This window comes from Anser cygnoides, chromosome 1, assembly GCF_040182565.1.
Source record: "Anser cygnoides isolate HZ-2024a breed goose chromosome 1, Taihu_goose_T2T_genome, whole genome shotgun sequence".
Classification (NCBI taxonomy): domain Eukaryota; kingdom Metazoa; phylum Chordata; class Aves; order Anseriformes; family Anatidae; genus Anser; species Anser cygnoides.
This window is the reverse complement of record NC_089873.1, coordinates 145,514,601-145,528,045: the sequence shown is the minus strand read 5'-3', so window position 1 is coordinate 145,528,045 and position 13,445 is coordinate 145,514,601. Positions and strand designations below refer to the sequence as shown.

Here is a 13,445-nt window from a genome sequence, read left to right as displayed (position 1 = left end):
CTTTTTCAATACAATTTTAGCATTTTTTTCACCCTTTGCCATGAAGAGAGAGATTTCTGTCTCAGAGCAAACTGCAAATTTGAGAAGGCTAAAGGCAGAGAGAGAAAGATGCAGGAAACTTTGAAAGATAAAAGGGGCAGTCTCTGATGGAAATAAATAAATAAATAAATCTTTCATTTCTGAAGACAGTTTAAGTTCATGGATCTGAGAGGATCTGCTCCAAGCAGAGGGAGGCTTAAGGTCCCAACCATGACGGAGGCCAAATCAGCACTATTTTTGCCCCACTTTACCTGTGGGCTAAGACTGTGATAAGAGAGTCACCTGTGGAAGAAGGGTAGTGACAAGCAGCAGAGAGCTGCACGTTGGTGATACATGCCTGAATTCTACAACAATCCGTGCACAAAATGTTCTTAATTTTTATTTATTTATTTATTTATTTTCAGGGAAAGAGTAAATTTTATCACCAAGTGGGAAATACTACTTATACTGTTTACTATCTTTAAACTGTGAAATGTGCTGGAAAATAAAGACTTTAATTAAAGTTGTCTTTTCAATGCCTATTCCTTGCAGAAAAGTGACACCATTTCAAAACACAGCTTTTCTTGTATGTCTCTATTTACTTTCCCATTTTTCATATAATAGCTTCTATTTAACCAGTTCCTGCAACATATTTGACATTTGCAGATGTAACTGCAACATATTCAAGTGCCTGGCAAGGGAGAGTGAAGTTGTATGGTATCTTTTGTGTTGCCAAAAAGGTGGGGAACACAAAATAAAGCAGACTAAAGGTTGTTTCCCCAGATTAACATCAGAACTTCTACTTTTATTATTTAAACAAACAATGTAATGTTTTCACTGTAAAGTTCTGATCTCAAAATACCAAAGCAAGATAGGAATGAGTTTTTCCATCTCTTAACAAAGGAGGGTAAAAAATGCTGACTCTCTTTGAGACAGTTGGATACAAAATGAGAAATTTAATTGTGTTTTTAACTATCTTTAAACATGTATTTGCATATACAAATTATGATACATAGCCTGGACATATGCAAATAGGCATTAAACCACAGTACTGTTCATATTTCTTAATTTGTCTTGAAGCATTTGGAAAGTATGCATGACGAGAACTGCTTTGCTATGCTGATCTATCTGTACTCTCCCACTGAGAAGAAGAAGTTGTCTTTTTTAAGGTTCCATACAGCAAAAAACATGGCAGCATTTCCCAGTCCAGCTACAAAGTTACATGAAATGGTATACTAGCAATAACTAGCAATGAATAACCAACAACCACCCTACTCCTGGGAAAGCTCCCTTGCATTTTAAATCAACAAGAAAAAGCTGACCCATTTTCAAAATATAAAGCAACTCAGAAAACTAACTTTCTCAGTTCCTAACTAAGTGCAAACAGTATACATGACTTCTGCAACGCTACTATTGCACTTCAGGATATGAACCCTGCCCTCAGTGGCTGCTGATTTGAGAGACACTTCTCTGCCTGTACAAACCTTGCACATTGCCCTTGAACTGCAAGTGCCCATGGTTAGTGGCCAAACACGTGGAGGGTCGCTTGGAGCAGTGGCAGGCATTGAGAATGAATTTTTGAGAGCTTTTGAAGTATAGGGGCACATTTTTTGGTCCTTCCCATTACACCAGATAAACCAGTAATCTGTTAAGGCAGATGCTGGCTGTGGTGATGAGGACAGGCAGAATAACACTCTACATCCCTTCAAACATGAAGGTTCTTGATGGCAAAACATGAGAGGCTGTTTTTCATCTAAGCAGGTACACAACTTGCTGCGTGGTTGTACGGCTGCCTGTCCTGACCTAGTGAATCCTGACCCTGCTTGCTGCCCTGGCCTCTCTGTGCATGTCGGGCTGCCTCCGAGCTGGCACTTAAAATTGTGAGCCCACAATATTTACTTATTTACCTCACTGCTGATAACTCTATCCCAATAAATATGTATTTCTTCACTGGAAGGCGGTACCCCATTGCACATTGAGAGAGCTGTCATTTCAAAACCAACTTTTTTTGTTCCATTCTCCTTTCTTGATGATTCAGCAGATGTCGCAGATTTTTTCTTCAAAAACCTGCTTCATAAAAACCTGTTTATTTCAGTTAACCTTCTCAACCGAAAAGCCAGCCCACTGCAGCTTGTCAATAATGCCTCCATAAATCACAACCACGCAGAGTACAGGCAGAGATTAATTTTGAGTAATTTTGTGTACAAGGTTTGCTCCAAAACTCATCTATCTCTAGAGGTTTATTTACATATCCAGAATATCCAGTTCTTGAATTCCAGCAAAGTTTTGCATTGACTGATTTTTAATAAAAGATGTCTAAAGGCTGCAAGTTATTTTAGTGTCCTAAGCTTGTATTAAAAGCAACAAGGAATCAAGGAACAATGCTATAAATAGTAATGGGGGGAAAGAGAAGCTTCCAGACCTTCAGCAGAAAGGTGTATGAGAGCGTTGTCTGAGTTTATCAAAGCAACCAGACTTCAGGAATGTTTTACTGCATGCATCCTTGGGATGCTACACTCGTTTGCTCATGGAGGCTTTGCAATCTCATTAATATGAAGGATGGAGCTTTATGATGTTTGTGGCTTTTCCTGCCTGACTGCCTATAGAGTTCGGAGGATGTCACCTGGGGTCAGTGGGATGGAGCACCAGAGGGAGCTCCCAGCCCTGCTGACATGGAAACCCCCAACCCTTTTACCAGCAAAATGCAACTGAAGCTCAGCTTTTACCGAGCGTGGGGATGACTTCTGAAATAATACGAAAATTGGCAGAAAATCTGAGCTGAAGACAGGCCTGGTATCTTTGTCTTTTCATTTCAGCTTTTTGTCATCTCTTATGAATCCAGCTCCTTGACAGAGAGAAATCACAGAAGTGGGCTATGGATCAGCCTATGCGGCTGTGCAAGCGGGTAAACAAATGGACAGGTGACCCTGGTCTGGCTGAAAGTCTACACTGTGGTCATGGGAGTTCATGCTTCTTGCCTAGGGCAAATACAGGGGAGAGTAAAGCAAAGAATAGGCTGTGAGTTTCTTACCAGCTTCCACTCCTGAGCCAGTACTGAAATATAAGAATTACTTATTAATACAGGTCAGGCCAGCAGTAAGTTAAGGCTTTTCCTCAAGAGCAGAGAAAACTAGAAAGAAGTAATATCCCTGATATCTTTGAGTCCCAGGGCTGCTTCAGAGATGGTGCAGCTTGCACTCGGTGGCAGGCTCCAAGTCCACTCCTGCTGCATTTCCTACTGCACCTTGCTGAGATGGAACAAACACCGGGCTGTAACTGGGCTGGCTTTCCAGACACACAAGTGACAGTATACACATTTCCTTTAGAGATGACTCCATGTCATGCTGGTGAGTAACCTCCCCTTCTTTTTTTTTTTTTTTTTTTTTTCTCCATCTGTTTCATACAGAGAGATGGGATTGCTTAGAAACACCCTGCACATGCACCAGTGCCCTTCAGCCAGGGTGCAAGAACCACCCTGAGCCCAGCCGGATGCATGCACGCTTCTAAAACTAAGCCAGTGAGCCCATGAGAATTTCATCAGGATGTTTCTGAAGGGCAAAAATGGCTTTCTTTTTTGAGTGAAAGCAATTCTCCCAGTCATCTGCCATGAGACGATATGAGAAAAAGAAACCAGGCCACGCTCCCTCCTAAGGGATAGCTGTTAATTGAGCTCAGTAGGCTCCGTTCCTAAATCCACATCCGCATCTGAGCAACCAAAATGCGCCTGAGGTGCATGGGAGCCGGCAGCAGTACCTGCAGTTTGTTAAAAACGTACCTGATGATTAGACACAGAGGGCAGATCAGTGCTAATGAGGATCCCAGTGTCCCACAGGCTGGGCGCAGCAGGAAGGTGATGCCCGGACAGAGGAGCTGTGCAGGCACAGCTGTGATATTGAAGGACTTGAAAACTTGCCACCTCTGGGGATGCTAAAGGGATAAGGCTGTGGTGTGCTCTGTCCTTCCCAACTCAAACAGGGCTGGCGTGCAGCCCCAGGCCATTTCAGGGTTTGCAGAAAGAGAGCAGCAAACCAGCACACGCGTCCCATCAGGGACGAATGGCAGAAAACTGTCAGGGAACCATGAGAAACGGGCAGTGCGCGGTCTGCGAGTGCTTACTGGCAACCTTAGGAGCACCTCTTTTGTCCAAAGCCAGAATAGTTCTAAAATAAAATAGCAATTACTTGGGTGAAACTTCACTTTGGTAAAGTCAATAGAAAAATTCCCCTGTAATTCAGTGGAGCTGTATTCACCATGGAAGTATTTTGAAAAGGCCGATTGAGTCTGTGCAAGGGCTTTAAGGATCTTTGTGTACTGTACCCTGCCAGTTTAAATGATGACTGCAAAGAAGTGTTATAAAACTTTTTCCAGGAGAGGAGAAAGCTTTCTCCGTGTCACAGCTTTTAATATACTGGGACTCTTACCCATAGTGAATCGGGTTATTCATCCCCTTTATTTATATGCGTTGCTCTAACACTGTAACAAAACAAAGTGATAGATGCACCTATACCACTCGTTAAACTCAGTAACAAAGCAACGGCATCTGTACATAACTTTACCCCATTGTTATCAATTTATATAAAAGACAAATTCCTCAAGCTGTGAACATGTGAAAGCAAATTCTTTGCCACCCGGGACTCTCCAGCAATTACTTTGTCCTCGGATCTCAAACTGTTCCACGGGCTGCTCCAGCATCACTGGGGCCTGATGCTGATCTCACCGACCTTATCCCAGTTCACTCTCCTGATTTCCAGGGAGGTTGTTCTTAATTACATCACTCTATTGGAAGACAGAATTAGGCCAATGGTGAGAAAAACAGGATGGCGAGCTCTCTCCCGTTCTGGAGTTCAGAGCCTAAGCTAAAAGCAAAATGTCAAAGGCAAAAGCAAACCTTCGCGGACTGCAGACTAACTCCACCTGCCTCCTGCAGATAGATTTTACATTTAGATGTGTAGGTATGGCTCCCACTGCAGTCAATACAAATTGTGCTCAACCAGCACTATCTGTCACCAATCCAAGAGCCCATTCTGGAAGTCATTTGCTCGGAGAGGGGAGTCTTTGGGTGACAAGCTCTCCTGATAGTGTTTAAACTATCTTAGTCTCCCATGTAGAATATCTTAGCACTACTGGCTTTCCTCTAATGCTCACTTAATTTATGCTATTCATTTACATTCTACACCAAACTGGAATTCTATTTCACCTGTCTATTTAAAATGAGCCTACTAAAGAACTGCACATTTTTAAATAGTAACAGATGGGAAAGTCTGTGGAGTTCTACAAATTTAGATTCCTACTTCAAAAACAATTAATTAAATAATAATTTAAAAAAGAGTGAGCAGTATCTACCTTTTACTGTCTTTCTTAAAACATGTGCCTGTGGTTTATTGTATGAGCCAGCACATTGTCTCATAGATAGCTGCAGCAAGCCTGAGGGGAAAAAAATAAAAATCCATTACTTAATTGCTAGTTATGTTTACAAATTTAGATTTCTGAAGGAATGGTATTCAGGAATATCCCTCAAGCAGCAATGCATCCATAGCACCAATCTGTATATATTTCTACATCGCAGTCTGTTTCAGTCCTATCTCACTTATGTGAGACAATCAAACCAGTTGTATCACATCATTCGTCACACCAACGGATTAGGATTTTTATAGTTTAGAAGAAATTAGCTCTAGGTTTGAAATTTGTTTTGCCAATGTCCTAGGCTGAGAGGAAAAAAAATAATGCCATTTTTATTCATTAATTGCTTTGCAATTCATGAAACTTCCCACTTAAATGGAATAAATAAATGGATGAACTTCTCTGGGATTTACAGTCATTATTTGCTTTTGGCGTGGAGTATTATTTCAGCAACCATATTTTTTAAAAAATGTTAACCCCTTCCTGATCGTGTTTTTCTTTCACATCCTTGTGTCTTTTTTCTTCTATTTCCGAAGTTACATCTCAGTTTAGCTAACTGCATCTTTTTTTTTGCTTTAGTGCTATTTGTGTCGGTTTCAGCACTTCTTTCCATGCTTTGAAGGCATGCCTTTTGCAGGGACGTTGTTCTGATCATCTTACTCTCAGCAAATATGGGCACAGTGAGAGTCAGAGTGGCTGTTACCAGTTACCCGGACGCTTTTTAAAGCTTAGATCCGGCACAATCAAGGTTATCGAAGCATTGTGCTGATTACTCCTAGGCGAAAACTTCCTTGGAGTAGACTAAGTAAAACACGAGTCGATCTGAACAAAGGCAGCCAACTATGCTCCGGGGTGTTTTTAGATGCTCAGCAAGCCGAGAAGGGATAGCAACAATCGCACTGCGAACCTTTCTCGCCCTCCCCGGCGCTGCGAGTACAGCAGGGGCGATGGGTGCCCCGCGGGCACAGCGGTGGGAGCGCGGATTTCCCGCAGCCCCTTTCCCCCCTCCTTGAGCCCCCGTTTCCTTTGTGCTCGCGGATCTAGCGGCCGGGTGCTGCCTTGTTTTCCTCGCCGCTTTTACGAGCGGGTTAAGGCGGTTCTTCTCGGGAGACCTTTGGGCTTCAAATAATTCCCTTTAATTACCGCAGCCTGACCTTAAAGAGCCGAAGCCGTTTGCAGCTGCGGGAGCCCCATCTGCCCGGCTCGGGGTGCCTCCAACTTTCCATCCCGGCCCCCCACAGCCCCCCTAAGCCCCCCACAGCCATCTCCCCGATGCGGGGGGGGGGCTTCGCTGCCGGCCCGGCCCCCGCCCGCTCACCTCCCTCCCACCGCGCCCTCCTCGGGAGCCCTGGCGGCAGCTCGGCCGCCTCCAGCTCCTCCGCCACGGCCCCCCGAAAGCTTAGCGCTGCCCCCCCCCCCCCCCAACCCCGGGGGAAGGGAAGGTGCCCCTCCGCCCCCTTCACCGCAGCGCCCGGCCCCTCCCGCCGGGGGCCGCCCCCTCCCCGAACAATGAGGCCGGGCGGCGCGGCGCGGCACGGCCCAGGGGCTGCCCCCCCCTCCCCATCCAAAGGTAACAGCAGAGGTGGGGGGGGGGCCCATCCCGGGAGGGGCTGGGGACGAAGGGGGTGCCCGGGCGGGGGGCTGGCCTCTTGCGGGGGGCGGCTCCCGAGAGCGGGTGGGTGGGTGGGAGGGAGGGATGGAGGGGGGGGGGCGGTGCCGCCGCGAGCCCCCCGTGTCACCTCCGTCGCGATGCGGGGGGAGCGGGGGTGCCGCCCGCCGCCGCCCCCCCCCCCCACTTCCCTCCCCAAGCCCCTGCGCTTTGTGCGTGCGGCGGCCACCAGCATGCGGGGGGAGCGGCAACTTGTGGGAAGCTGCTCCTGCTCCTCCTGCTGCCGCTCCTCCTGCTGCTGCTGCTGAGCCTCGGGGGGCAGCGCCCCGCAACGCCCCGAGCGCCCCCGAAGGTACCTAGGGGCGGCCCCGGGAGGAGGGCGCTTCTGGCGCTTTGTGGGCTTCGTGGTGGTTTTTTGGGGTTTTATTCCGTAAGGGGGAGGGTTTCTGCTCCGCAGCCTTTGGCTGGGAGGGAGGGAAACCCTCTCGGTGCAGCCGTAGGGACCGGAGGTGGCACGGCTCGGTGGCTTCTTGGCTCTTAACAGTTCTCAGGCGGGGAGCGCGCGGGGTGTGTTTTGGGGAAGGGCTCGCCTGCTTAAAGGGCTTGAATAGATGTGTTTGGGGAAGCGGTGCTTTCCAGGAATCTCAATGAGACCTTTTCTTGCGGTTGCTTTTTCAGGGCTTTTTTTTTTTTTTTTATTAGTTCTACATTTGCTTGTGCAGATCGCGCGTATAAGTAGCTAGCAATCGCATTAGCATATAAAAATCGATATTCTCGGAGGAAAAAATAAGGTTTCTTTGAATTTACCTCTAATAAGCAACATAGATCACTTCTGTGGACCATTTGTATATGTTACTGGGAACATTATCTTCTGTAATGCTCCACTATCATTTGTGGTTTATTCTGTCATGGTAATGTGTTTCACTTAGTACTAGAAATAAAATTTGCCAGCTTACTCATTTGAGTATGTTACTTGATAACTGTTGGAGTAAGATTTAGTCATCTCATTTCTTCATCTAGGAAGAAATATTAAGTAATATGCTGGAGGCAGCAGCAGACCTCAAGGTTAAGGTTTTTGCTAGTTTTTCAGTCTGCTTTTCCTTTTTCAGTCTTGCAAACTTTCTGAACTTTAACCCTTTGCAATGAAACTTTCCAGGCGTGGTGTCTGCATCCAGGTAATTTTCATACATATATTTATATTTGTCTTGGAAAGCTCATTGAAAAGTAATTCAGCTCATTTTGATAAAGGGGGGGGGGGGGGGGGCTTTCGGGCAGGGGGGAAAGAATTACTATATTTTTGCATTTAAAGATGAAGCTTTTGCAAATTTGCTAAGAGTACATATGTATTTTTTAACTTTAAATCCAGTTTAGAGGTATTTAGGTATCTTTTTCCTTCAGATTTGCTTTTGTGATGATTTGACTGGAAATGCTGTGGTGGTTACCTGCTGGTTTAGCGTGTGTCTTGCTAGGACTGAAAGTTGCACTGCTGGAAGACGATGTGATGAAATTGCTCTTGGAGAGTCTGGAGGTGAGGTCCTGCCTGTGTATTCAAACACAAAGGTACATCCTGGCAGACCTCAGCTTCCCTTCCCATTTGCTGTGAAAGTGCTGGGTTTGAGATCCTGTAAGTGCAGACTTTCACCTATTTGTAGGCAGAAGTCTTCTGTGATGGAGTTTATGACCTCCACAACTCCTGATGGGCACTAAGAAAACGCTTTTTTTTTCTTCTACAGTTCATCTGGGCAGAAGACAGGATTTCCCAGCATTGTCCATATTGCACATTCAGGGTTGGGGGATGCGTACAAAATGTTAGAGGTTTGTTGCAGACCTCAACATCTATGTTTTGTGATCCCTTTTCTACTGAGGAGCGGAAAAGAAAGGCCAAGCAACCAGGGAAAGTATTATAGAAACTTTACAAAATGAACTTAAAAGGATGTTGGGTTTGCATACATAAGTATCCCAGTAGAAACATAGGAAATTATAACCATGTTCACCTTATCTCTGTCCTTTGAAATCTTCACAGTGATTGTTTCCTATGCACTCTTAGATTAAACACAGAGTTGTGTATAAATAAAACTGGATATACTATTTCCCAATAAAAATGTAAGCAAAATATAAAATAATTCTAGTCCTATAGATATATTTTTTGTTGTTCCTATTTCAGATTAGTGAAATTAAATAAGAAAAAACCCAGCATCCTGTTGATAGTATCCTAATGATTGTATTCCAAACTGATGCTGTGTATGTCAGTTACTTTATATAATAATAGAGCATGCTGGGTTTTACATGAGTTTTTGGAATACTACTTGTCCATCAGAAATTGTATGTAAATCTCTCTGCAGTAATTTTCAGACTGTGTTCTGGGCACTCTTCTGTATTTGCTAAGCAATTGTCTGGCAGTCCGCATTGAACTATTTGGGCATATGGTGTTGGCTCCTTTTCCTCATGTTTAGCTACTAATGGCATTACAAGAAGCCAAAATATATTAAGTACCCCTCTAATATTAATTATCTTGATGAGAAATTGCTGCAAATACTGTTAAAATTGCAGATGTGTACACATGATTTGTGATTAGTGTGAAGGCAAATCTGGGGAACAGAGTCAGAAATAAATCTGAGATTTGTGAAGGTCTGTTGAGATGCTGTTGCTGCTACAAAAAAAAAAAAAAAGGCACTCCTGTGACCTGGTAACTTTGGAACAAAGGCATAGGGGACTTGATTCAAGGAATGCAAAATCTGGCATTACTTCTACTTTTGTAGTGCAGAAATAATTTCTGTCAAGTAAGACTGCTGGGTTCCTCTGAGCAAAGGTTTACAACCCTTAAAAAGCTCTTCCTGACACTAAGCAGTATCCCTTTTGTGCTTTTGAAGTGTACTAGAAAGACTTGCTAGTAGCATTGGTACTGATGAATGGAAAACAAAATTTACAACATCAGATACTTTTCTTTAAATTATTTCCCTTGTTGTTAGTTATTACGAAGCATTAGACTGCCACACTTGAATGTAATTAATGTAGTGAATGGTTTGTTAGGCACCATATGACCTTTTGTCTTGTTTAATTATAGAAGCTTAGTGCAGTGGTCTGTGTACAATATATACGGTTAAAATAATTGCTTTCAGACTTTTATCTGACCATGGTTATTTTTGGAGCAGCTGCATGCATGGCTTTTTCCTGAATTTTGCACTTTTTAGGTTCTCATTTGCAGTTGTGCCACTACGTTTCCAATTTGTGTAACCAAAAAGAAGTTAGTTGCTGTGTGATCTTGTTGGTAGTAATGCAGTAATGAAGTTAAAATTACTTCTTCCAGTGGTGTTCTGTATCTTGAAAATTATTTTAAGAATGTAAAAGTAGCAGCATAGAACGAAATCTGTTCCATGAAGAACTTACAGTAAAGGGTTTGGATACAGCAAACTCTTATTCACGTGATTCATTGCATATATTAATTTCATAATAAATACTGTCTTCCTCCAGTAGAACTCATGCTGCCATATTTAGGGTACCAAGGCCATGTGAAAAGCTGAATAAAACTACCATATTATATCTGAGAATAATATAGAGAAAAAAACAAAACTGATACTAGGTATAAGTCTTATGACCATTTTATATTTCAGATCCAGTCTTTTCTGTGGTGCAAGCATTGAAAACTGTTTTTTTCTTGATCAGTAACATTCTGGAGAAAAACAATGTTGAAAAGAAATTCAGCTTTATTTTTATTTGGCCTGAAAATTGTATGTAGATTATAAACAGTGCTTCGATACTTGGCCCTGAGGGCAATGCATGCCAAAATCATTATGTTTGTTGTGTACATTTTACAAAGATTGCCTGTTTCTGGAGGGATAAATGCTGGAAGAGTTAAATGTCAGGGAGCTGTTGTCAGTATTCTTGATGAGGGTCCTTGACCTTGGGAACTTGCTCCTAACAGATGCTTTGACAGAGCCTGTTTGTCTACAAGCCTTCAAAGCCCTTTTCGATGCCAGTCGCTTTGGAGAGGCTAAATCTTCCACGTTGCCAAAGACTGCCAAAAATTCAGTGGGAGCTGAGGGAGTGCAGCAGCGCTGGGCTCTGGGACGTGTTGGTCCTTATTGCTGTTATATTTCGTTGAAGATGTGACCTTATAGCTGGATGTCTGTGTTACTGCATTGTGCTTTCTGGAAGGTTGCGCTTGAGGGATCCAAATGTAAAGAAAAGTAAATGTTATTCATTGTATAGATCTGCAGTTGTCATAGTGGTAGGATTCACCACAGGTTTTGTGCAATCCACTGTTTGTTGTATTAAATAGTATAAATCTATAGGAGATTAGGACGTTTTATAGCTAGAGTTGTGAAGTGGCTGTGAGTGGTCTCTGGAGACTGAACGCAAAATCATGTGAACCAAATGGCTGTTAACTGGGAAAAGCAGAGTTTCTTCTTTCCCTGTGCTATGTGTCGGTCTGGGTGGAAGATAAGTGACCAACCAGGTGTAGAGGACTTTGTGACATGTGGTGGTTTGTTCTGCAGCTTTTCAAATCCATTGTGTTATTCAAGGAGCCGAGGGTCCAAAGGGTGTAAAATTAGATATGGGATCTTTATAGGATCCTCGGTTTAAAGTAACTCTGCTATGCTAAGTTCTCTAATAAATTTTGGTAGTGAAGCTGCCTTTCAGCCCATTGCTGGAAGGATAACTATTGGTCTGGTCACTGTCATATCTGTTCCTCAACAAAGGCTCTGATCCTTTTCCTACGAAATACCAAGTCTCTTCCCCACCAGTGATGTGTTCTCTGAAGGACAGGAACCAAAGTAAACACCTTTAATCTATAGATACTCAATGATGTATTCTATGATAATGGTACAAAATGCCTGCATTCTTCAGGTATTTGCACAGCCAAGAAGTGCAGAATTTGACCTTTTATGAGTAAAATGCATCCACAAAGTCATCTTCATAGAAATCATCAGACTGGTTCCTCGGTAAGATGCTAGTCCAAAACACTGTTTCAGTGCAATGCCTTGCGAATCTGGAAAATGTTGTTGACATTTTATAATTCAGTATGCAGAGAGGACTTGTTCAGCTCCGAGCTGGTAAGGGGAGATCGTGCCTTCCACCCTGAGGCTGAGGCAGTGAACGCGGGTCAGTAACAAATGAAAGCTGCAAACATCTGATGGCTGTTCAGTCACCTGTGAAATGTGGTTTCTAATAGACAGGTTTCCGCAGCACTGAAGCAGCCGTCGCAATTAGCTGAGCAGAGCCTGCCCCCTTGTCGAAGGACTCGTTAGAGTGGCTAACAAGCACATCATGCCTCGTCTTAGCCTAAAAACCATCCTGCCAGTTAAGTGTTTCCAAACACTTCCAGCACAGGGAAGTGTGATTGCTAATCGTGCTCCGTCTGCTTGTGGAGAGAGTGCGTTTTATTGCTGGCACTGTTAGCCTGTCTCTCCTATAAAGGCTTAATCTGTAAAAGCAGGAAGAAGTAGAGCGCACAGCTGAGTTGATCAGGTCCTGGCTCAGCTGAAGTTGCTTGCAGACTCTTCAAAGCCGTCACTGGTTTTGGGTGTCAGCCTGTGGAAGCATTTTAGAGGGCACACTGTATCTCCCAGTGAAGCTAATCATGTCCAGACTTGATCGTAGTTACTGACAAATTGCCTGAGAAGTTGGTGATTAATTTTAACAAATGAGTTTCCTTTGAATGTATGCTCATGCATGCCAATTATAACAGTATGTCTATGATAAAATTGTGGTTTTTTTTCTTTGTTTAAACTTCAGCTGTGCTAGTGACTGATTATTTTTTCCAGTGTCTTTAAACACCTATGTTTTATGGTGAGTATCATTGTGGGAGGGGAAAAAAACAAACAAAACAAGTGCTCAGTATTCCCCCATATAGAATAAATACCAGTGAAATGTTGACATGGGTTGCAAAATATTTCCAAGCACTTAAGAAGCATTTGATATCTTCTACCATATAGTCTAGAAGGTCTCTAGTGTCTTCAGCAAACTCGAGGCCTGATCCCTGGTCCCCTAAATTCAGTTAGAGGTCTCGCACTGAATTTAGGTAGGCTTTGGATCTAGACGCATGCAATTTCTTGTTTGTATTGCAGCTGCAGGCTCTTATCAACAGGAGACAATAAACTTGGATAGTAGGAAGCAAATCTCTTGGGAAGCATACATGCGTTATGTCATATTTTGATATATTGAAGAAGTTGGTTTTAAAACAAAGCCTGCTTGGGCTAAGTATGTCACAAGGCATTACAGAAGAAGCATTAAGAATAAGAGGAATGCAGGAATTTATTGGAAAAAAAAAATGTGTACTGTTGTTATTGAAGAAAGCACTGTACAGCATAGGGTCTTCCTAAAATCTTTAGTACTAGCAGAGAAATTGCATTATATCTGCATAAACAAGCATTATTTCTTAAGAACACAGATGTGGTTTATGGGGAAATCAAATAGT

General features: G+C 43.3%; 1 protein-coding gene across 10 annotated transcripts in view; it reads left to right on the top strand.

Moving 5' to 3' along the window:
* The window catches only part of ST6GAL2 (ST6 beta-galactoside alpha-2,6-sialyltransferase 2), a 180,519-nt gene that overhangs the window by 122,141 nt on the left and 44,933 nt on the right, over positions 1 to 13,445 (top strand). Inside the window, exons 1-2 of one of the 10 annotated variants that reach the window (XM_066984841.1) lie at positions 6,971 to 6,988; positions 8,137 to 8,202. The exons of 2 other annotated variants lie outside the window; for them this stretch is intronic. In XM_066984841.1, coding sequence (XP_066840942.1) covers positions 8,170 to 8,202 — 33 coding nt within the window. In that variant the 5' untranslated portion in view covers positions 6,971 to 6,988; positions 8,137 to 8,169. Of the gene's footprint in view, positions 1 to 6,869; positions 6,989 to 7,217; positions 7,380 to 7,428; positions 8,203 to 13,445 lie in introns of those variants that run through there. 7 more of the 10 variants (XM_013190221.3, XM_013190220.3, XM_066984842.1 and 4 more) reach the window with 7 other exon arrangements.